At 39.3% G+C, this 21,175-nt stretch overlaps 4 protein-coding genes across 4 annotated transcripts; 2 read left to right on the top strand and 2 right to left on the bottom strand.

The window, feature by feature from the left end:
- Positions 1-10,968: 10,968 nt before the first annotated feature.
- BDR25DRAFT_309636 (uncharacterized protein) lies at positions 10,969-11,589 on the bottom strand (the record flags this gene model as incomplete). The annotated part of the gene is made up of 1 exon (XM_033691106.1): positions 10,969-11,589. The coding sequence occupies one exon, from the start codon at positions 11,587-11,589 to the stop codon at positions 10,969-10,971; it is 621 nt and encodes a 206-aa protein (XP_033553047.1).
- A 585-nt stretch (positions 11,590-12,174) lies between these two features.
- On the top strand, positions 12,175-12,831 carry BDR25DRAFT_339304 (uncharacterized protein; the record flags this gene model as incomplete). The annotated part of the gene is made up of 3 exons (XM_033693371.1): positions 12,175-12,277; positions 12,337-12,452; positions 12,580-12,831. Exons 1-3 carry the CDS (start codon positions 12,211-12,213, stop codon positions 12,829-12,831), a joined length of 435 nt encoding a protein of 144 aa, XP_033553048.1. The 5' UTR covers positions 12,175-12,210.
- An 887-nt stretch (positions 12,832-13,718) lies between these two features.
- On the top strand, positions 13,719-14,723 carry BDR25DRAFT_375009 (S-adenosyl-L-methionine-dependent methyltransferase; the record flags this gene model as incomplete). The annotated part of the gene is made up of 1 exon (XM_033697358.1): positions 13,719-14,723. The coding sequence occupies one exon, from the start codon at positions 13,719-13,721 to the stop codon at positions 14,541-14,543; it is 825 nt and encodes a 274-aa protein (XP_033553049.1). The 3' UTR covers positions 14,544-14,723.
- A 1,077-nt stretch (positions 14,724-15,800) lies between these two features.
- On the bottom strand, positions 15,801-19,275 carry BDR25DRAFT_331116 (putative N-ethylmaleimide reductase; the record flags this gene model as incomplete). The annotated part of the gene is made up of 7 exons (XM_033692601.1): positions 19,151-19,275; positions 18,794-19,093; positions 18,459-18,736; positions 18,264-18,382; positions 17,830-18,211; positions 17,509-17,766; positions 15,801-16,925 (listed from the first exon to the last, which is right to left on the bottom strand). Exons 1-7 carry the CDS (start codon positions 19,212-19,214, stop codon positions 15,801-15,803), a joined length of 2,526 nt encoding a protein of 841 aa, XP_033553050.1. The 5' UTR covers positions 19,215-19,275.
- Between the last annotated feature and the right edge of the window lie 1,900 nt (positions 19,276-21,175).

Genomic DNA, 21,175 nt, shown 5'->3' on the forward strand with positions numbered 1-21,175 from the left:
GGTATTCCCAGGTCTCTGAGTCCCCACGCACTCCCATATGCCTCTGAGTGGATTCATACCGCATTCGGACCCATTGTCTTGCCTGCGCCGTTACACTTTTTAGACAAAGTAATAAATACTAAGTTATACTTTAACTAGGTATAATAGAAGTAGACTACATAGATGTTCTTATAAATTAATAAAGACTAGAGCTCTATTAGGTTAAAAGCAACTTGCTAAAATAGTTTATTAATAAGTATTTTATATTTATTTCTTTAGCTAATCTACTACTTTATTTTTAAAAGTGTATATAAGTTACATTTAATAGTGTTTAGCGCTCTACTAGTTAGTAGCTATACGCTAGTAACTAACTTATAAAGGTGTGTAACTGCTTTTAGGCTAATGCATCCTTATATATAATAAAGGGCAGTTGCGTCTTATGTAATAGGTTGCTGTTTATAGCTTAAATAAAAGTGTTACTATGTAAGGTCTTTAGCAGCTATAACTATTAGTAAGGTAGATTTAATAGATAGATCCTCTATGCGTAATACTAGAGCCTAGTAACCCCTAGTTTAAGTAGTAAAGCAGATTAGTAATTAGGTGCTATTATAAAGTTATTTATATATAAAGTTGTCTTTAGAGTTAAAGTGTATATCCTATTCTTATAAAAGAGATATAAGACTAGTAAACATGCTAGAGATGTAGGCTATGTTATTTAGGTTTATCTTAGTAGGTCCTTTAAAACCCTTTACAGTAAGTGTAACTATGCCTTATGCTAGTATAAAAAGAAGTTAGCTGCTAGCCCTAAGTTAGTCTAATAAGAATAAGCTCTAAGTCTATTAAAAGTTAGCTAGATTGTTATAAACATAGATGTCTGCTCTAGGATCTAGGATCTATAAGTGCTAAAAAGGATTCTCTTTGTTATTTAGCTCTGCAGCATGTTTCTTACTTATAAGGTTTGTTATAAAGCTTATAAAAGTAGCTGCTAATTACCTAGTGCTAGTTAAAGCATTAGGTAGATTCTAGTTAGTAGAATTATTATAAGGTTAGGTCTTAGATATTGCATTTAGATTTAGACTAGGTTAAGACTATAAGCTTTAATTATATAATTAAGTTATATAACTAGATAATTAAGTTAGCTAATAATAGTTACTATTATTGCTGCCTCTTCTGCGTCCTTTTTCTTAGTTTAGTTAGTCTCTTAGTAGTAGAGAAAAGTCTCTGTTCTTAAGCTGCTTAGCTTCTGCTTTAAGCTAAAAATTACTGCTTATCTGCTTGTTATATTTCTGCTAGAGGAAGGTAGAGATCTAGAACTTTTTAGGTCTTAGTTAAGGATTGTTAATTTTATAGTTTTTAGATTTATAGCAACCTCTACAGAAGTTGCATATAAACTGTTGTTGTTCTAGTGTAAACAAACGTCCTTAGTATGTAGCAAAACTGCTGTAGTGTTACGGTCTACGGTTGGACCAGCGTAACTCCACCAGCAGTGCTCCACAATCTAGCTGGATTGGGGCAGGGCTCGCTTACAGATCAGCCGGAGGACGCGGAGACGGCACGGCTGCCCGCGATCACGGAAGAATGCATTGTCTAATAAGAAGGCGGGCCGCAAGTTTAGGGAGCCTAAGGGAGCTTATAGGAGCCCCTCTTAGCAGGCTCCTACAAACTCCTGTTAGCTCCCCTTAGCATCCCTAAAACATGTATATAGTTCCTATATTAAATAACCTTTAGAAGGTGTGTTTAACATTTAGTTTATTCTTTATATAGACTAAGTAGCATTTAGCTTTCTAAAGAGCTATAATACTATTTATATATCTTACACTATATATACCTCTAACCCTATCTAAAAGGACTGTTTAACTCTAGCCTCCCTACTGCTGCACATAGGGCAAACTATAATCTAGTTACTCTATACCATCCTCCCTTAGCCTAATAGCCTGTACATAGGACTGTACACCCTACTAGATTAGCCTCTACTATCTATCCTACTCCCCCCCCCTAGGAATACTAAAAGACCTAAGTGCTTCTTAAAGTAAGAATTATAACATTAAACACTAAACCTTTTAAAAAGTATAGTAACCTTTTAACATAACCTAGACTCTAACATAGCACACGCTGCGCTATTAGAGTTAATAAAAGTTCCTACCTAAAGCAAAGCTGTTCTTACAGAATAGATTAACTTAATCTAGAACAACATTAAGAAACTCTAGTAGATTAGTAATAAAGTTAGTAAGTTACTAAAACTTAAGTAAGAAATAGCTAACTTTTATAAAATAACTATAAATTTATAAGACTCTCTACCCCTTATTAACCTTTATAAGGCTACTACCTAAGCCTACTAGATACATAAACTATAAGTTAAACTAGCAAAAGTTTAAAACATCTTAATAGATAAAGTAAGCATTATAGCTAAAAAGGCTTTAAAACTAGCTCTTTTAAAGCTTTTTAAAAAATTATTAAAAGACCTTTAACTATTATTTACTAAATGCTATCTCTATATGCAGTATAATAAGAGAGCATTTTAGACTAATGTAGAAATAATCTCTTAGATAGGATTACACTTAAAAGGCCCCCCTGCAATCTAGTTCTAACTCTACACTAATAATTAGATAGACTTTAGGGCTAACAGCGCACTACTTAACTTTAAAACTAAGGAAGTGTTTAGTAGTGTTAAAAACTTTAAAGCAGCCCTATTAGCTATCTATAAGACTCTAGATAAAAAAAAGGATTACAGCTAACTAACTAGATAATATAAGACAGGGCAGCAGACTAGTCTAAAACTATGCAGCGTGCTTTAGAGAGCAAATGGCTATCTATAGATAGAACAACTAGAAAGCCCTATGCCGCATGTTTTATAACAGACTAAATAATAAAGTAAAAGATAAGTTTATACACATAGACTAACTAACTACTTTTAAAGACTATATTAAGAAAGCAACAACCTATAACAACTGTTATAAGGAATATAAAAAAGAAAAAAAATTAAAGGGAACTTTTTAGAAGCTAGAATTTATCTTTAAAAAGAAAGAGCTTTTATAATATAATAAAAAGCTAATAGACTTTAGTTATGTAAAGCATACATAAAGCCCCCCCTCTAAGAAGAGCTAAGTTCTAGAACATAATAGGCTACCTCTAACAAAGAAATAATAAAAGTAGCTAAAGAACAAGGCCTACCTAAACTATAAAAAAGTAGAACATTTCTACTAAAATTACCTAGACTTTTAAAAAGAGGAGAATAAAAATACTACTATAATAATAAAAGCTATTACTGCTAAATACAGCCTTATAGATAAGGAAATATAAAAAAGACTAAATAACAGACTTTACTAGTAATGCAAAGAAAACTACTCTTTAAATAACTATTCTAAACTATATTAGAAAGTAGTTATTTAAAATTTTAGTAGCCTTAATATAGTGTTACAGGACCTTACAATTTTTAAAGAATATAAAGAAGAGACTTAAATTTAAAGATACATTATAAATGTCTAAAAAAAAGAAAAATAGTTCTCTCTTTAAAACTAAACCTTTAGTACTTTAGTAAGAGAGATTTTCTAACAGTTTTAGAAATGCAAGTGCTAGAAGTGCAGGTTATAACATAACTACCTAAGTAATTACATAGTCTTACTTTACTAAATAAACATTAGCAATAACTACTTAATGTTTAATATTATACAAAAAATAGCTAAAGTTAAATATAACATTATAAATAAATAAAAGTAATAGTAATTTTTTACTAAGATTAGAAATTAGAAGCTAGAATAGCTAAGTAAACCTGCTAGGTTTAAAGTACTATAACTAGCGCCTAAAAAACTTAAGACACTGCTCTTAAGCCTAGTAATCTCTAGAAAAGCCCTTGCAATACAACAGAACTATAAATAATGTGTCCTTTACAGAAGTAGCAACTATAGCACTAACAGTTGCTAATAGAAAAAGCACCCTGTACAGCTAGTACAAATAAAGGAATACCCCTAGTAGACTTAAAAAAGTCCTCTTAACACATTACACAGACCTAACAAATGCCTGTACCCCTAGTACTAGTGTACACAATAATACTGCGTTAAACACTAAGATAATAAACATTAAGCAGAATAGTAGCCTACATAGGAAAGGAACTACAACAGTTGCCTATAGCAAGGAACAGCCTTAGCCTGTAAAACTATAAATTGTTACACTTATTAGACAGCCCCTTCTTATAAGTAAGAACTATAAATAAAGTGTAATAAATAAAAAGACTATAGGTTTTACTACTTTTAATAAAAAGTAGTAAAAAAAAAAGACTACCTAACATTACATTATCTAGTTAAAGATTACAAATGTAAAGTAGCTAACTACTATAATTAAAAACATTAAATCTATAAAAAAGAGAAAAATAAATTTAATAATAACTTATAAAACATTAACCTCTATCTCTTTTCTAACAAAGAAGTTAAACATAACATATTAGCAGTAATTGCAGTAGAATAAGGGGCAGGACACAGCCTAACAACCACCTTTACATATAAAGGGTGGCCTAGACTAGCCCTTGTAGACAGCAGATGCACCTTTACTGTAATAAATAAGAAATAAGTAGATAAATAAAGTATACTATTTTAAATAAATAAAAACTTGTTTAAGGTAACCCTTACTAACACTTTATTAATTAAGTATAGCAGAGGATAGATTAACCTAGAGACTTATAAAAAGAACCTTAAAACCCCTAACATAAGTAATTAAAGGTCTATAAACATACTTAAGCTAAAAGGCAAGTATAATGCAATTTTAGGCTATAACTAGCTTAGAACACATAACCCTATAATTAATTAGAGAACTATAACTATAAAAACTTCTAACAACCACGCACACATAACCTAGTTAGCATGCTATAACAATAGATGCCTAGTCTATAAACAAGTAAAGTAGAGTAGTAGTTACTACTCTAAGAAAAAAAAGCCTTAGAAATTTCTTTACTAAGAGCTAAAAGCTTAAGTAATATAAATAATAAAAGAAAAGCTTAAAGAAGTCTTTTATAAAAAGATTAAAGTAAATAAGAATATAGAATAGATTAGTGTTATCTAAACCTAGAATAAAGGTTATATTCTAGCAGAATATAAGAATTACAAGAACATGTTTAAAACACTAGAAGACCTAAAAGAACTACTACTGCATTAGCCTTAGAACTACACTATTAACTTAATAAAAAACTATAATCTAAAAACTTACAGGCTTTGCCCTCTAATAAGAGTACAGAAAAAAGCCTTATAGAAATATGTTAATAAAATGTTAGTATAAGGCTATATCTAAGAAAGCTATAGCCTAGTAGCCTTAGCTATAGTCTTTGTAAAAAAGAAAGAAGAAAAAATCTAAGTCTATTAAAACTATAGAACTTTAAATAATAACATAATTTAAAACTAATTCCCTTTGCTAATTATATAGAATATTATAAATTAATTAAGAGGAACTTAGTACTTTATAAAGTTTAATGTACAAGATAGATTTAATAAAATAAGAATATAAAAAGAAGATAAATAGCTTATAGTGTTTAGAACTCTATAAAGACTTTATAAACTACTAGTAATGCTATTTAGTCTAATAAATGCTCTAGTAATGTTCTAGTAAATTATTAATATAGCTCTTAACTTATACCTTAATGTCTTTACCTTAGTATATTTAGATAATGTCTTTATTTATTTAAGGAATACCCTAGAAAACTACATACAGAAAGTATAGAAAGTCTTAGAATAACTTAAGAAGTATAGACTCTACCTACAGCTCTCTAAATGCAAATTCTATGTTAGGGAAACTAAATACTTAAGATTTATAATTAATAAAGAAGAAATAAAGATTAACTTAGCTAAAATATAAAAAGTACTTAAGTAGCTAAAACTTATAATAGTTAAAAAAGTAAAAAGATTCCTAGGACTATTAAAATATGTTAGACAAATAATTAAGGATTACTTAAAAATTACTATACTATTAATAAATGCTATAACTAAGAAAAGGGCTATAGCAAAATTTGTCTAGACCTTAGAAATAAATAAAGCATTTATAGCTTTAAAACAAGCTATAACAGCTAAACTAGTACTAAAGATGTACAACCTATAATTAGATATAAAGATCTATACAGACGCATTCTTTAGAGCTAGCGGAGCTGCGCTCTACTAGAAGCAGGAAGACAGAAAATAGCACCTAGTTGCGTACTATTCTGCTAAGTTCTTAGGACCTAAAGTAGGCTACAGCATACTTAATAAAGAGCTAAAAGCAATATTAAACACTATAAGAGTTTAGGCTATAAAGCTACATAGAATAGTAAAACTATTTAATGTTATAACTAACTATGTAAACTTAGTTATGTTCTTAACAGTAAAGAAACTATTACTAATACACATAAAATAAGCTATAAAACTTGCCTAGTTTAACTATATTATTAAGCATGTTCCTAGAACACAAAATTAGCAGGCTAACACTCTTAGCTAAAGACTAGATTATTTTAATAAAAAAGAAAAAAGAATAAAGAAATTTACACTTTTTAAAAAAACTAATAAAGAATAAATCTATAATAGGCCCTAACCTATAGAAGAATTCTATATGCTTATAGCTAGTAAGCAGGGATAAAAAAACTTAATCTAAGAATATTATAAATCTCTAATGTTTAAACACCTAAGAATAGGCACCCTCTAGAAAAAACTAAAGGCTGCTATACTATAATAAATACTAAAAGTAAAGCAGCTATGCATAGAAGTGCTTAGAGAATGCAACACCTGTAATAAAAATAACTTGTAAAGGCATAAGTCCTATAGATACTTTTAACTAATTAAAGCACTAAAGCTACTATAAATAATAATTATAATAGACTTTATTATAAAATTACCCCTATTTAAAGAACTAGAGACAGACAGGATGTGTAATATAATTATAGTAGCCCTAGATAAAACTACTAAATACTTATATACTTAGCCTTTAGAAAAAATAATAACTGCTAAAGAATTTATTTATAAATTAAAATAAAATATAATATTAGTATATAAATGCCTTAAGATTATTATTTCTAACTAAGATAAGCTATTTACTAGCAGTTTCTAGAAAGCAGTAATGCAGCACTTTAGAATAGCGCATAAGCTATTAACAGCCTACTACCTGTAGATAGATAGCTAGACTAAAAAAGTAAATGCAGAAGTAAAAAAATATTTAAGAAAGTACATTTCTTATACTTAGAATAATTAGGCAGAATAGCTTCTAATAGCATAGTTAGCTATTAATAATATAGAGTTAGCTATAACAAAAGAAACACTGTACTAAGCTAATTTTAGGTACAACTCTTACTTTACATTACATAGAAATTAACCTATAGACCTACAAGAGTTAATAGATTAGCTAACAAACTTATGTTAGATACATAAAAGGTTAGCTGTAGAAGCTAGGTCTAGTAGGGAAATAATAGAGAAGTATGTAAATAAATTATAATAACTAAGACTAAAGATCTACCTAGAAGACTATGTGTATTTTAACATAAAAAACCTTAAGACACCTAGACCTTCTAGGAAGCTAGCAGAAAAAAGAATAAAACTATATAAAGTTCTTTAAACCTAGTAAGACAACTATAAACTTAAGCTTCCTCTGCACATAAAGATACACCTATAGTTCTATATCTCTAGACTAAAAAAAGCACTTAAAGGAATTTCCTTATCTATGTAAGAATAAGAAGACAAAGAAACAGAATATAAAGTTAAATGCATTATTAGTAACTAAAAAAACTAAAAGAAATTTTTAGTAAAATAAAAAAAGTAGCTTACTAGTAAAAACACATAAAAACTAGCTAAGAATTTAAGGAATGTGCAGCTGTTAGTATAAAGGTACCTTTAAGCTTGTCTAAAAGAAACTAGCTAGGTAATAAGGCACCTATATTAAAAGGAACAGCTATATTATTACTAGATAGCAGCAGCCTTTAGAGACAAGTACTAGCTAATAATAGTTAAAAAAGGGAATAGCCCTTTACTTTAGCCTTAAAAGCTTCTATCTTGTCTAAGAAGAAAAAGTCCTTCTCTAAGTACTTTACGCAACAAGCTTTTAGCAAATCTAGTAATTTTTAGATATAATTCTGTTTAGAACACTCTTTATCTATTGCCCTTAATATCTTTTTTTACAAGTAGAGTTGTTTCTAGACTTAAGCCTACTACTTGTCCTATAATAAATAATTCTAGGCCTATAAGGCCTTAGCCTTTTAAAAAAGTGTTTCCCTTTTCTTCTCTAAATAATTCTATGTAGTGTCTAAAATAAAAGTGTTGCACTTACTGTGCTTTTTTACACATTTAACACACTTGTCTAAGGATAAAGTTAACACATAAGACAACTCTAAAAACTAGTAAGCGCTATAGAGCTTTATCTTTATCTAATAAAGAGGATTAAAATAATAGGTAATATAAGAATAGCAAGATAAACAAGACTAATAAGCTATTTAGTATAAAAAAAATAAATATTAAGGATGCCTTTTAGGGGGCAGGCGCTTACTTTATAAATAAACCCTTACTAACACAGTTGTGTGAGCAGAGCGGTGAGGACGCTGCTAGGGAGAAGGGGCAGCGTGTTACAGTCTACAGTTAGACTAGCGTAACTCCACTAGCAGTGCTCCACAATCTAGCTAGATTAGGGCAGGGCTTGCTTACAGATTAGCTGGAGGACGCGGAGACAGCACAGCTGCCTGCAATCACAGAAGAATGCATTGTCTAATAAGAAGGCAGGCTGCGAGTTTAGGGAGCCTAAGGGAGCTTATAAGAGCCCCTCTTAGTAGGCTCCTATAAACTCCTGTTAGCTCCCCTTAGCATCTCTAAAACATGTATATAGTTTCTACATTAAATAACCTTTAAAAGGTGTGTTTAATGTTTAGTTTATTTTTTACATAGACTAAGTAGCATTTAGCTTTTTAAAAAGCTGTAATACTATTTATATATCTTGCACTATATATACCTCTAACCTTGTCTAAAAGGACTGTTTAACCCTAGCCTCCCTACTGCCGCACATAGGGCAAACCACGATCTGGTTACTCTATACCATCCTCCCTTAGCCCAATAGCCTGTACGTAGGACTGTACACCCTACCGGATTGGCCCCTACTATCCGTCCTACTCCCCCCCCTAGGAATACCAAAAGACCCGAGTGCTTCTTGAAGCAAGGATTGTAACATGTAGGTAATGCTAGGTTGCTAAGCTAGCTATAATTATTACTAATTTTTAAAAAACTCTAGGCAGCTAGTAAGGAAATTAAGTAGATCCTTATTAGTCTGTTTATGCTAGACTAGGATTAATTAGATAGCTGCTGCGCATCTAGAGTTTACATTTAAAATTGCTAACATAAAGTTATAGTGTAGTTAATATTCTGTTACATTTAGCAGGTAGACTAATTTAGCATTAATATATATGTTTCTATACACTGTAATCTATTAGTTCTATTTTATTTTTAATAACTAATTCCTTACGCAGTTATATGCTGTTTATGTGCTCTACTTAAGCTACTTATTAAAAGGCTTTAGAATTACCCTTAAGGCTTTTAGCTTTTTATAAATTGTTTCTTTATCCTTAATAATAAAGTAGTTTAATGTGTTAATAGTGCTTTTAATAAGCACATAAATATTTAATAAAGCTTTATGTTAAGTTTAAAATAACTTTAGATTATTATAGTAGTCTTTATAAGCTATTATATAGCATTATTAATTGTTAAGGTTTAGGTTAGAGACTATAGGATTTAGACTAAGCTAGGTGCTGCCTGTATGAAACTTTGTAACCTTAGGCCTCTATAGCATAGTGTTAACTAGGAGATTTTCTAGTAAAAGATCTAGATTAATATACTCCTAGACACATTCTCTAGTTGCTTATGTCTTAATGTAACTAAACTAAGGCTGCTAGTTACTCTTTTTAGTAAGCTATATAGAGGCATTAATAGTTAGAGTTATTTTTCTATGTGTTAATAGAGTAGACTAAAATAGTTATTATTTAGTTAATTAGGCTTAGCTAGTAAGCAATCTGTAATTAGTATGTTTTAAAATAGATAGAGAGTTATTGTCCTGTTAATTAGGCTTAGGTAGTAAGCAATCTATAATTAATATATGTAGAATAGACAGAAGGTTATTGTCTAGTTAATTAGGCTTAGTTAGTAAGCAATCTGTGATTAATATGTTTTAGAATAAACAGAAGGTTATTGTCTAGTTAATTAGGCTTAAGTAGTAAGCAATTTATAATTAATATGTGTTAAGGTTTGCAGGGCCCTAAAGCTAGATGCAAAAGCTAACTGTGCAGTGGTGACTAGAGGACTAGTTAGGAGCGCAACTCCAGGCTCATAACTCTTGCATAAGCTGAGGAGGGGACATATGGCAAACGACTTGACAAGGGAGCGAGATCTAAACAAGGTGGAATGAGTGTATTGTAAGGTCTGAGGAGCTCGATAGAGCTCTGAGCTGACTATATACTGTACGAGATAGGAGCTATGCCTAATGAGTGAATAGTGCAGTACATGGGTATGATATCGCGTGAGACACGTGCGACAGCCACCGCTGACCCGAGTAAGCTTGGCCCACGTACTGCGAACCATAACGCCGCAAGCGACATTGAGGGCGCTGAGAGTTTGGTGTCCGTTGATGATACTGAAGAAGATCAGGAGGACGCACATGCTCCGAGAGTAGGCAGCAGAGGTAGGCGCAAGAACCAGCTCGTTATCGAGTTGACTGATCAATACTTAGGCAAAAAGAGGAAATGCGATGACGGCCATTCGAGCTAGGCCGGGCATAGTCTGTCAAAGCTGGAATGAGAAGAGAAATATGTCGAGAAGGTGATTTGTCAGACCATCCGAAAAACATCCTTAATGCTGAGCGAGGATATAACCAATCCTGCTCTCGCTGATATCAATAGTATATATCGGGACACTGTCCAGACTTGCCAGGGCACTTGTAGCGTTGCAGAACAGGGAGTAAACTGAGTTATCTGAATGCCTAGACAGATTATTACATACAATGGTTGCCCAATTTGCACTACTGTCCTTTAGCAAGCCTTTTCCTGGGCCTCTTCGGCGCGCCTCCGCCAGTGAAAGAGGTGTTAGGGGTAGAGTCCCTTGCGCCGCTGCCAGTACTTGGCTGACTGTTTCCTTGTGATTGAGAATCAGGCTGGCTTGATCTAGAAAGATTATGGCGCTGAAGGTCTTCTGAAAGCCTAAAACTCTGGGAAAGTTGTGGAACGCTGAAATCCAGATCTGCCGGGATTTGATCTATAGCTGAACATAGCCGTTTGAAGTGATTCGGCATCCATATTTCGTAGACATTCTTGGTGAATTTGTACGCCGTCCATTGCTCCCTTCCATCCAGTTCTGTGAAGCTGAACTCATGTATTGGATGGCGGTAATACTTGGTATCCTTCCCGTCAATGACAGGGTAGTGTCCATAGATTCTCACCAATTGGTGGTCATGCGAGGTTGAGAAAGCAAGAATCTCCCGATGAAGCTCTCTCTCACGACCAACAAGTCTAAAGAGCTCAACAGTAGCTCTCACCGCAAGCGTCATGCTGTGGGCATTCTGTCGGTCCGCGATATCGAGCGCTGCAGCACCGCACTTCACCTCAGAAGTAAGGAACGGGAAGTATATGTAGTACGTGGCCATGAAGTACAACTAATCGCTGGAGATAAAGTTGCTAATAAATAGGGCAAGCTTATTAAGCTGCTCTTTAGTGAATGCCTCCCGCTTAAATCCCACAGAGAAATCAGGCTGTGGGCGCGTTCCTGTCAAGGGCAAGGAGTTGTTCTAACCTTTATTAGTGCTCTTAATTAAAATATTAAGATGATTAGCGCCATAGGTAGCTAGAGTCTCCGCTAAAGGTGTGATTAAAAGAGAGATATCCTAGATAACCCTGGTCTTATTCCTGTCCTGTATCTTTTAGCATGTCCTTTTGAAAACATTGTTGTGAAATAGCGGATAACAATTAAGCGATTCTCCATGATGCAGCCAAACGTGCACGTGTGACCTAAGTGGGCACTTGGCTGCAGCCAGCGTGGCAGCCCCTCTGTGATCAACACGAGGTCAAACGGATATCAAAGAAGAAAAACCCTTGACGTCACCTTCTGCTGCGGGAGTGATGGCGCCGTCGCATGGGCTGTGCCGGTGTAGGTAAGGTTAGAGGAGCACGTGCGTGGGTCTTGTCATACATCTCACTTTTGCGCTAGATAACTCCGCGACAAAACCCGGCGGCAACACATAGGCGCTCGATATCTCGACTCAAACGACATGGCTGTCCGTTCGAAGCCTCTAGCCGCCCAGCAAAGATTGCCTATGCCATCCTCAGAAGATAGAGGTATGTAAATGCACCCTGGTGTGCGGTAGCAGTATCAAGCATGTTCTAATACCGCGAAGCGCATCCTAGGAACCGCAAACGACTTCTCCCCCTCCGAACCTCCCGTGTTGAGAAGACGTCGGCGATTGGGAAAGAATCTACAGTTGAGACGGATAATAAGCAACAAGAGGCAAGCGTGCGACAGCATCTGTTGTTAGAGATCTAACGATACACAGGAACAAGCCCCTCAGGGCAATTCATTGCGAAGAAGCTTACGCCCCTGAACTGGCAATCGCAATCAAACAACTACGTCCTCTGCTCAGAAAACAACGACACGAAAGCGACCTCGAACAACCGAAGCCAAGCAAACCGCTGAGCTCAGACGATCTAAGCGGTCTCGAAAACTTGCCCAGCAGCCCTTACCTCTCCAGCAATCTGAAGGGAGGAAGCGACGCCTAAATATCTCAGAATCTGGCGCAACTGGTGCTTCTCACAAACGGGCACGACACAATCCTGACAAAGCTGCTGTTGACAGCTCAGCTGAACAAGAGGAGGCAGACAACGTCAACAGCTAAAAAAATCCCATACTGTACTGGACAAAGACAGGACATTGGCCTGAAGGATACTCTGAGCAGAGTGACAAAAACATGAGCCATCTACTTGCCAGGCAGAAGTCTTCGGGCTCCTTCGCCGGAGGAAATCTGCACTGGTCTCTGTTAATCTAGCTTCTGTCGCGCCAAGCTCTACAACACCCAGCGACCAAAAGCCAAGAGAAGTCAAGAGTGCTCTATACCAGGATCCGCGCTATAAACTCTTGCTTTCTACTAAAGGCAGCTTTATAGAAGAATTAGTGTTGGAGATAACTAAGAAGAGCAAGAAGAGCTTCTTAAACCTGCTTAATGCGAAACAAACAGTTCCTAAAGACTTGCTATTTTAAATATTACAACCTAGCCTTATTATTTCTTAAATAAGAAGTACGTACAGCGCCTAAGTTTTTACTAAAATTAAGAGATGTTAAGTAGTTGTAGGGTTTTATAGGCAAAATTTTAAGTTCTTATACAAATTTAGTGGCGGAAAGCAAAGTTTAAGGTGTCGCCAAGACATTGCACGGATTAACGCACACAATAGATGCTTGCTATCACCGATGCCGGACCTTGTTCTGCCCAAGTTCCTCTCGACATGGATGACTACCATCGACATGATGCTTGATACGGGGTCAATGTCTCCGCTGCCTCCGCTTTCGCTGTTACGAAGCCCTCGAGATCACTGCTCGGTGCCTATAAAGGTCCCCCAGCTTAGCCCTTGATCATTGGCTTGTGATAGAGCTTTCTTTTCAACAACCAGCACTCTGAGCTAGGTCACTGACTAGAAGAATCCCTACTCATTGTCTCTGATAACTATTCATACATTTGATACTTATAGAGCAGAAGGCCAAAGCCCCTTTGTACTCCTCTGATTCAAAATGTCGAAACCCTACATTCACGGCCACCATGCATCCGTACTTCGCTCGCACTCGTGGCGCACGGTTGAGAACTCCTGCCCACACCTGCTCCCTTACCTGAATAACCCCTCCCTCAAGATCCTTGACGTAGGATGCGGTCCGGGCACCATAACTGTGGATCTGGCATCACGGGTCCCACAAGGCTCTGTCTTCGCCATTGATCCCTCTCCCGCAGGGTTCGAGATAGCCAGAAAATACGCCGAAGAGAAGGGTGTCACAAATGTGCGATTCGAGATTGGAGATATATTCAACTGGAAGGAGTTGGAGGGGGTTGAAGAGGGAGGCTTCGACATCGTGCATGCACACCAGGTGCTACAGCATCTTCAAGACCCGCTAGGGGCATTGAAGGAGATGAAGAAGCTCACAAAACCTGGGGGCATCGTTGCAATAAGGGATGTAGATTATTCCGCCATGACGTGGTACCCTGATATTGAGGGCATGCGTCCTTGGCTTGATCTCTATATCGATGTGGCGAAGACACTTAAGTGCGACCCGAATATTGGACGGAGACTTCATGCCATAGCTATGGAAGCTGGATTTCTAAGGAGCGATATCGATGCTAGTACTGGGACATGGACGTTTAGCACGCCGGAAGAGTTGGCACACTGGTGTGGTGTCTGGGCGGAGAGAACCGTACAAAGCAATTTCAAGAAAAGCACTATCGAAAGCGGTCTTGCTACTGAAGCCGATTTGCAAAACATCGTAACGACATGGCGAGAATTCGAGAAAAAGGAAGAAGGATGGTTTGCTGTAATCAACGGGCAGATAATCTGCCATGTCGAATGAAACACCCTCTCACTTTCAAACACCTCTTCTAATTACTGCAGTTATCGAATAACCCCCTCCCCCTGTGGGCAAAAAAACCCACCGTGCCGAAACAAATTCAACTGATTAGCATCTCAAGCCTTCCTCCTGGAATCTATAAACTTATTGTCAATATGGCACTATTCTCTATCTATGTCTTTCTGGGATACTGGGCCGTAGCTAAAAATAAATACGGTGGTCTTGGCTATACTCTCAGCTAGTTCTTTCAAGGTTCTGGGAGCGCTCAAGCTTCGCCCCCCCTTATGGATGATGGATTGTGGAAGCTCTTTATATTTAAGAATAATATTTTGAAAATCTCACGAAAGAAGAATATTCTTTTATACTGTTATACCACTCAGCCCTCAGTATCAAACATTCCGAGAGTTTCGCTAATAGGAGTGTGTTTCACGTCAAGATAGTGACAAGAATGCTCACTGACTTACAGCGTATTGAGACTTAAGCGAATTGTATTGTATTATACACTATACTAGAAAGAATGGCAGTGTGGCATAGGTTTCTAGAAGTGTCTGACGTCTATGGCAGGTGGCCTGGAGTTTTGCGCACAAGGGGTGCATGTTGACCTTGACGATATTGGGCGCGGGGACGATCCTGTATTTGCTAAGGAGGATGTGCTTCACATGGACAGAGTGCGGGCAGTAGGTCCTGGAGAAGATGATACTGTTCTCTGTTAGTAATGATCTCAACAAGGAGAGATTACTGGGGACGCGCTTGCGCTCTTCTTTGGAATGGCATTGGGCTCTAGCTCAGCTTCATGATCCTCCTCGGTCTCGTCTTCGCAGCCTCTTTTTCTCTTAGTCTTCTAACATTAGTAATACCCGGGACTTTCTTGTCGCCACCCTACCTATTGAGCTTCACACGCCCCACGATGATTGCAAAATCCGTACTAGAACAAGATTACGGCGACGTCGAAGCTAGTAGATATAGCTTATTCGGAAGCAGAACCAGAGCGCACAATGTTATTATAGGCGTACAATCAAGAATAGGGACGACGCGGACTCAGTCCTTGCAGCCAGAATGCGAAAATACTGCAGCATACCCTTAGTGCGAGAAACAACACACCGCTTATGTTATGAATATAGAGCACGTTACTAACTCTTCTCAATCTTCATCGCTACCACCGCCTCTCACCTATACCCCCCGAAGCTCCTGTTCCTAGACTCAAGATCTCGTTCCCACCATGCCAGAACTCTGCCTATTCTCTACATCTCTAAAACCAAGTCAATCCGAACTTCTGCGCCTCTCTGCTATATACTCTTCGCTAAACGAGTAATCCACATACCCCGCCGGCGACCCAGCGACATAAAACGTGCTCCTATCATACGCATTAAGCTCCAGCCCCTGCCTAATCCTAAACACAAGATCTGGATTCGCAATAAAGTACCGACCAAACAAGACCAAAATCTCCTTATCTGGATACATCTCGTCGACAAGTTCCTTTGCCTCCTGCGGTGTATACCCGCCAGCAACAAGCAACGGGCCGTCCCAGAGCTTGTAGGCGAAATCGAGCTGCTCGTGGCCCTCATAGTCGTCGCTGCCGGAGATGCGCGACTCAACGAGGTGGAGATACTCAATGTCTGAACGGCGGGCTTTGACAATGATATCTGTGAACTGCGGGATCGGATCTGCCATCCGCATGCCCTGGAACGTGCTCCAGGGACTCAGGCGGAGCCCGACACGTTGTGGGCCGATGGCGTTGGCGACAGCCTTGAGCACGTCGTCGAGGAGGCGGGACCGGTTCTCCACGCTCCCGCCGTACGCATCGTGACGTGTGTTGCTGACGTCTTGAAGGAATTGGTCGAGGAGGTAGCCGTTAGCACCGTGGATTTCCACACCGTCGAAGCCCGCTCGGATGGCGTTCTTTGAAGCGCCTACAAATTCCTGGACCGTCTGCTGGATCTCTTCGATCGCCATGGCGTGTGGCACGGCGGCGCCTTCTTCCATTGGAATGGCACTAGGTGCCACGATGGAGAAGCCCTCCTTTCCGGCCGTTTCGACATCTGCAGCACGACCCATGGCGAATAGCTGGCAGAAGATGAAGGATCCTTTGCTGTGGACGTCGTCGGTGATGGTTCTCCAGGCAACAACTTGGTCTTCGCGCCAAAGTCCTGGTGCATTGGTGAAGCCGCCACCAGCGGCTGCCGATATCAAGGTTCCCTCTGTGATAATCAGGGTGCCGGGCACAGCGGCTCGTTGGCCGTAGTACTTCTTCATCAGAGGCGTAGGTACTCGATCGTCAGTTGCCCTGAAGCGAGTGAGTGGAGCCATCCCGATGCGATGCTGAACTTCCGCATCACCTATTTTAAGTGGCTTGAAAAGGCGTGATTGAGGCATGGTTAAAGATTTCTAGACGCTCGTTCTCGAGTATGGTAGGAGTATGAAGGTATTGATACTTGGGCTTCGAGGATATCCAAGTATTATACTCGTCGTTTAATAGAAGGCCTACCGCAGTTGTCGGGTGAATGCGATGTTCCTTGAAGGAGTGTTCTAACCAATTCGGGCAGAGAGATAGTTCCTAAAAGGGAATATTGATAGCCACCCAAAAGCCCAAAAGGGAACAGAGACACTTCCACTTAAGGAAAGTGGTGACTTTACTTACCCTTTCCAAGTATGGTTCTGCATGTCTAGCCAGTTAACATTCAGCTTGCCCGTTGATTTTTACGTTAAGATCCGCGTCATCTGTTCAGTAAGCAGTTGATTACAAATAGGAAGACTAAACGGGTCGATACGTCAAGTTGTACATATACTGGGTTCTGCCATTTTGATTCTACAAGTAGAGCGGAATATATTAGTATAGAGCACATGAACTTACTATGACTAGCTATGGTTGTGGTTGATCTACACGACTGTGTAGTCTTCCGAGACAGAAGTCCTCCTCGCCTGACTAGGACATAGTCTAGCCGGAGATTTCTTCCCAGAACGCCTTAACCTGTGACATGAATGCCTTTTCTGACCAGATGAACTGCTTCAGAATTGTAAGTAATTCCAGCCATGATGTATACAAGCCTCTAAGTCTTGTGCTCCGGTTCAAGTGTAATAACACCACGTAGTTTGATCGTATAGTTCCCGTGGGGGAAAAAGCCCCGCCGATGTGCAGGAGCCAAGCTAGCAAGTCAAGTCGGTCGTCCCATACGAGATCGTTGTTCGTTTGTTGCAGTTTGCAGAGTAGCTGTAATGAAAGGTGGGACTATGCCATTCAAAGTTAGTGCAACCGATAAGTGACTAAGCTATCATATGGTTGTTGACTTACGGGAACGGTCGAAGCACGCCAAAGCTTGCAGCGCAGCATTGCTGAGCATAGATATGCCGCTAGGTGGCAACACTCAGATATAGAGGAATGATTCGGTAAGCTCACCAGCCGCGACTGGATGGATGCTTGGTGGTTATCAATATGTGCCATTGATATTACATCCTCTCTGCCGAAAAAGGTAGAGTCTCGGATACATTGCAAGGCAGAGATGTCCTTGAGCACCTCAACGAACCCTTCGCCAAGTAGATAGGACTGGGCTTGAAATCCAGGCGGCAGGATAAAATCTGGAGAAAAAGGATCTCTGCACCACTGAAGCTCAGAAAAGGTTGTGTGATCAACAACACGACTCGACCCTGTCAATACTGAGGTATTCAAGTCTTGCCTGTTGACCAATGTAAGAATGGGCGGCCAAGAAACGTCGCACTATCGCTCACCAGAATATGGCACGTTTGATACTGTCACTCAAATACACACCATTCCTTCGACATATGTCAAGAAGCCTCTGTATTGCCCCCATGTGAAGTTGGACTTGACGCGGCATTCCAAGCCGAGCCTGTAACACTAAAACGTCAGCTTTTGCGGCTGCATGCTTGCTAAATTTGGGGACATCAAAGAGAAGAATTGCAGACCTCTATACCGGCGAGCAGCAGAATGGCCCCCATTGTCGATTCTGAAGTAGCACTATCCAGAGAATTCATCCTTTGACGAATGGAGCTCAGAGCCTCATTCTGGTATCTGAGATACTCCCTATCTATGCTGCTGGCAGTGACGGCAAATTCAAATGTGAGCATGAAGGCACTCAGAAGAGCGTGATCGTCTAGCCCCTTTCGAAGAACCGAGCGAAAGTTCTGGAACACAAGCTCATCTGAAATGCTAAAGAGAGGCTCCGCAACTTGCTGGGCCTTATCTGAAGCATCCCATGTAAGCCTGTGCCGGGTAGTCCTGAGTGTTGTGAAGATCTTACGCTGACTTAGCAAAGCTTGTAGTCTCGGCGACTCTGCAGCAAGCATCTGGAACGGGTCGGGCGCATCTGTGGAGAGGGAGAGTGGTGATGCGGCAAGTGTTTGGCTTCGTTTTCTTTTGCCCGCGGATCGGCTAGGATCGTCTTTCGAAGACATAGCACGGAAATTATGACCCGACTCTTGTTGAAGCCTTCGTTTTTTCTCGAGGCCCCGCGCTACAGCATGCGACCGAGCTAGGCGTCTCGCTTTGCGGTCGTTCGCGTCATCTGGATTTTGGATGGAGAAGAAATGAAATTGGCTAGCTAAAAAAAAAATTGGCGATTAGACACCGAATCATCTGCCATGAGGCTTCGTCCTACCTAAACTGAGTTCGTTGCCGACTTCTCGAAAGGATGACTTGTTAGCACCTTTGTGTCGGGGCATTGCAGAATCTGTGTAATTTAGCTTGGAAATACAGAGTTGTGTGCAGCATGCACAACTTCTCTACAAATAAGCGATGAGATGGGAAAATAGGAATCTTTTCGATGTCAATGATATGGGCGACGGATTACAAATCGGAAATGTTTGGAGGCTAGACAGTCAGTCACGTGAGACCGAAACAGCAAAGAGCCGTTTTGGCGGCAGGAAGCTGCCTGATGGAGTGTGGTTCACTAAGAAACAATAGTGATATTAAAATAGTGAGAGTTCGCATGTGTAGGTTGGCAGATGGATCTGTAATGTGAGAAAAATCTGGGGTTTTCCGGGGCTCTGAATTTGTTGGCTTACACGCCTCGTTGAGTAGAAAATGCTCATCTGTTGAGTTATGCATCTAACTCAAAGGGTTGTGAATTAAACCCCAGACCCCACGGAATCATGGGCATCGTGGAAAGGCAGGCATATTAAGATATACTGGTTGTATGCTAAAGCCGGAGACGCAGAATGACGCAACTGATTGAAGGGACGTCTTATTTATGAAACCTGCAATGGCGAGCTGGAGACATAAACATATCTCGAGACGGATGTCTTGATAGTATGGAGCTAGAAGGTACTTCATTGGTGTTGCGCTGTTGGAAATGCACCGGCTGGGGATTTAGAAACAAGAAATCAAGGCTAAAATCGGATGTTAGTATAAGAGTCCTGGGAAACCGTATCCACTGAGCATATGAAAAATTGGAAAGAACAATCCTCAGGTAAAAACTGGCAGAATTAGTGGCTTGTCAAATTGTTGGAGACAGAATGGGCTGCGGCTTTATTGACACACGAAGCGTCGTGTACACTGATGGTACATTGTGGCGCTCTGGGCGAGCTTCTCGTACAATCCGTGATGGTGAGGACACAGTGTGAAAACTGAGGCACATCGTGATTAGTGAAACGGAGGAGTGTTTGCTTGCGATTGTGGTGACGATGCCCAGGTGGTGTTTGAGGTGGAGACTGCGGTTAGTGTCCCGTGCCTCTCCAGGGTCCGCCCATTCTTCACGCCTGCTACCCAAACTCCAGCATCATCACTCACGACTCACAACACTTAAACCTTCGCTCATTGCTACATCAGTACCAGGACGGAGATATCTGTGATCCAGAAATCGCCTTAAATACGGCTTCATGAAGCATTGAATGCGCTCTCTACACACTCAGTTCTCGTCTACCTGTCGTCTTCTCCGCGATTGCCGGCCAACTCATGTAGCAACTCCAATTCTGCCTCCAATCCTACCTTAGCAGTCTCTGTTAGCATTGGCATACCAGGTATAGACGGTCGGCACCTGCCATAGCCTGTGTGCTTAGCTAGCTCCCAAAGTGTAGGGTTGATAACTCGCTTTTGAGTATAACAACTTAGGAGTTAATTTCTGCTTTACTTTGGTATACCTTAGTTTTGTGACGTAGGAGTTCGAAAGTGGTGCGGTATAGTTGAGTTTAAGGATGGCGAATTTGCAAGCGGCTAGTGAGAGTGAGTATACTGAGAAGCGGCCGAACATCTTAGTGACGATAGCAGGACGGCTGGACCACCCTTGTGAGGCGACGTTTCTGCACATGTTCTTGGAGAGTTGAGAATGTCAACTGCAGAGGTGAATTGCAGCTCGCATGCCAAGGCCCCGCACGCCCAGAGGCCCAACAGACACTTTACATAAATTTCACACTGAAGATTAATGAGATGAGGCGGGTCCCGCGCTAGCCCAGATTGGCGATCGCTTCTAATAGAGGGACTGACCGCGTAGCGATGATGCACGAATCTGCAAACCACAGCAGACACAAGGCTGATGATAATATCTCAGTGTTGTGGTAAGACTCTGACGCTCAAATAATACCCTTTTACGAGTACTGTGAGTAGCTAGAGCGTAATAATGGTGCTGCGGTGAAGGAGCTTTTTTGCACTGGAAAACAACGCTCCCTGTAAAATCGGCGCGAGGACG

This window comes from Lindgomyces ingoldianus (genome assembly GCF_010093535.1).
Source record: "Lindgomyces ingoldianus strain ATCC 200398 unplaced genomic scaffold BDR25scaffold_3, whole genome shotgun sequence".
Taxonomy (NCBI): Eukaryota; Fungi; Ascomycota; class Dothideomycetes; order Pleosporales; family Lindgomycetaceae; genus Lindgomyces; species Lindgomyces ingoldianus.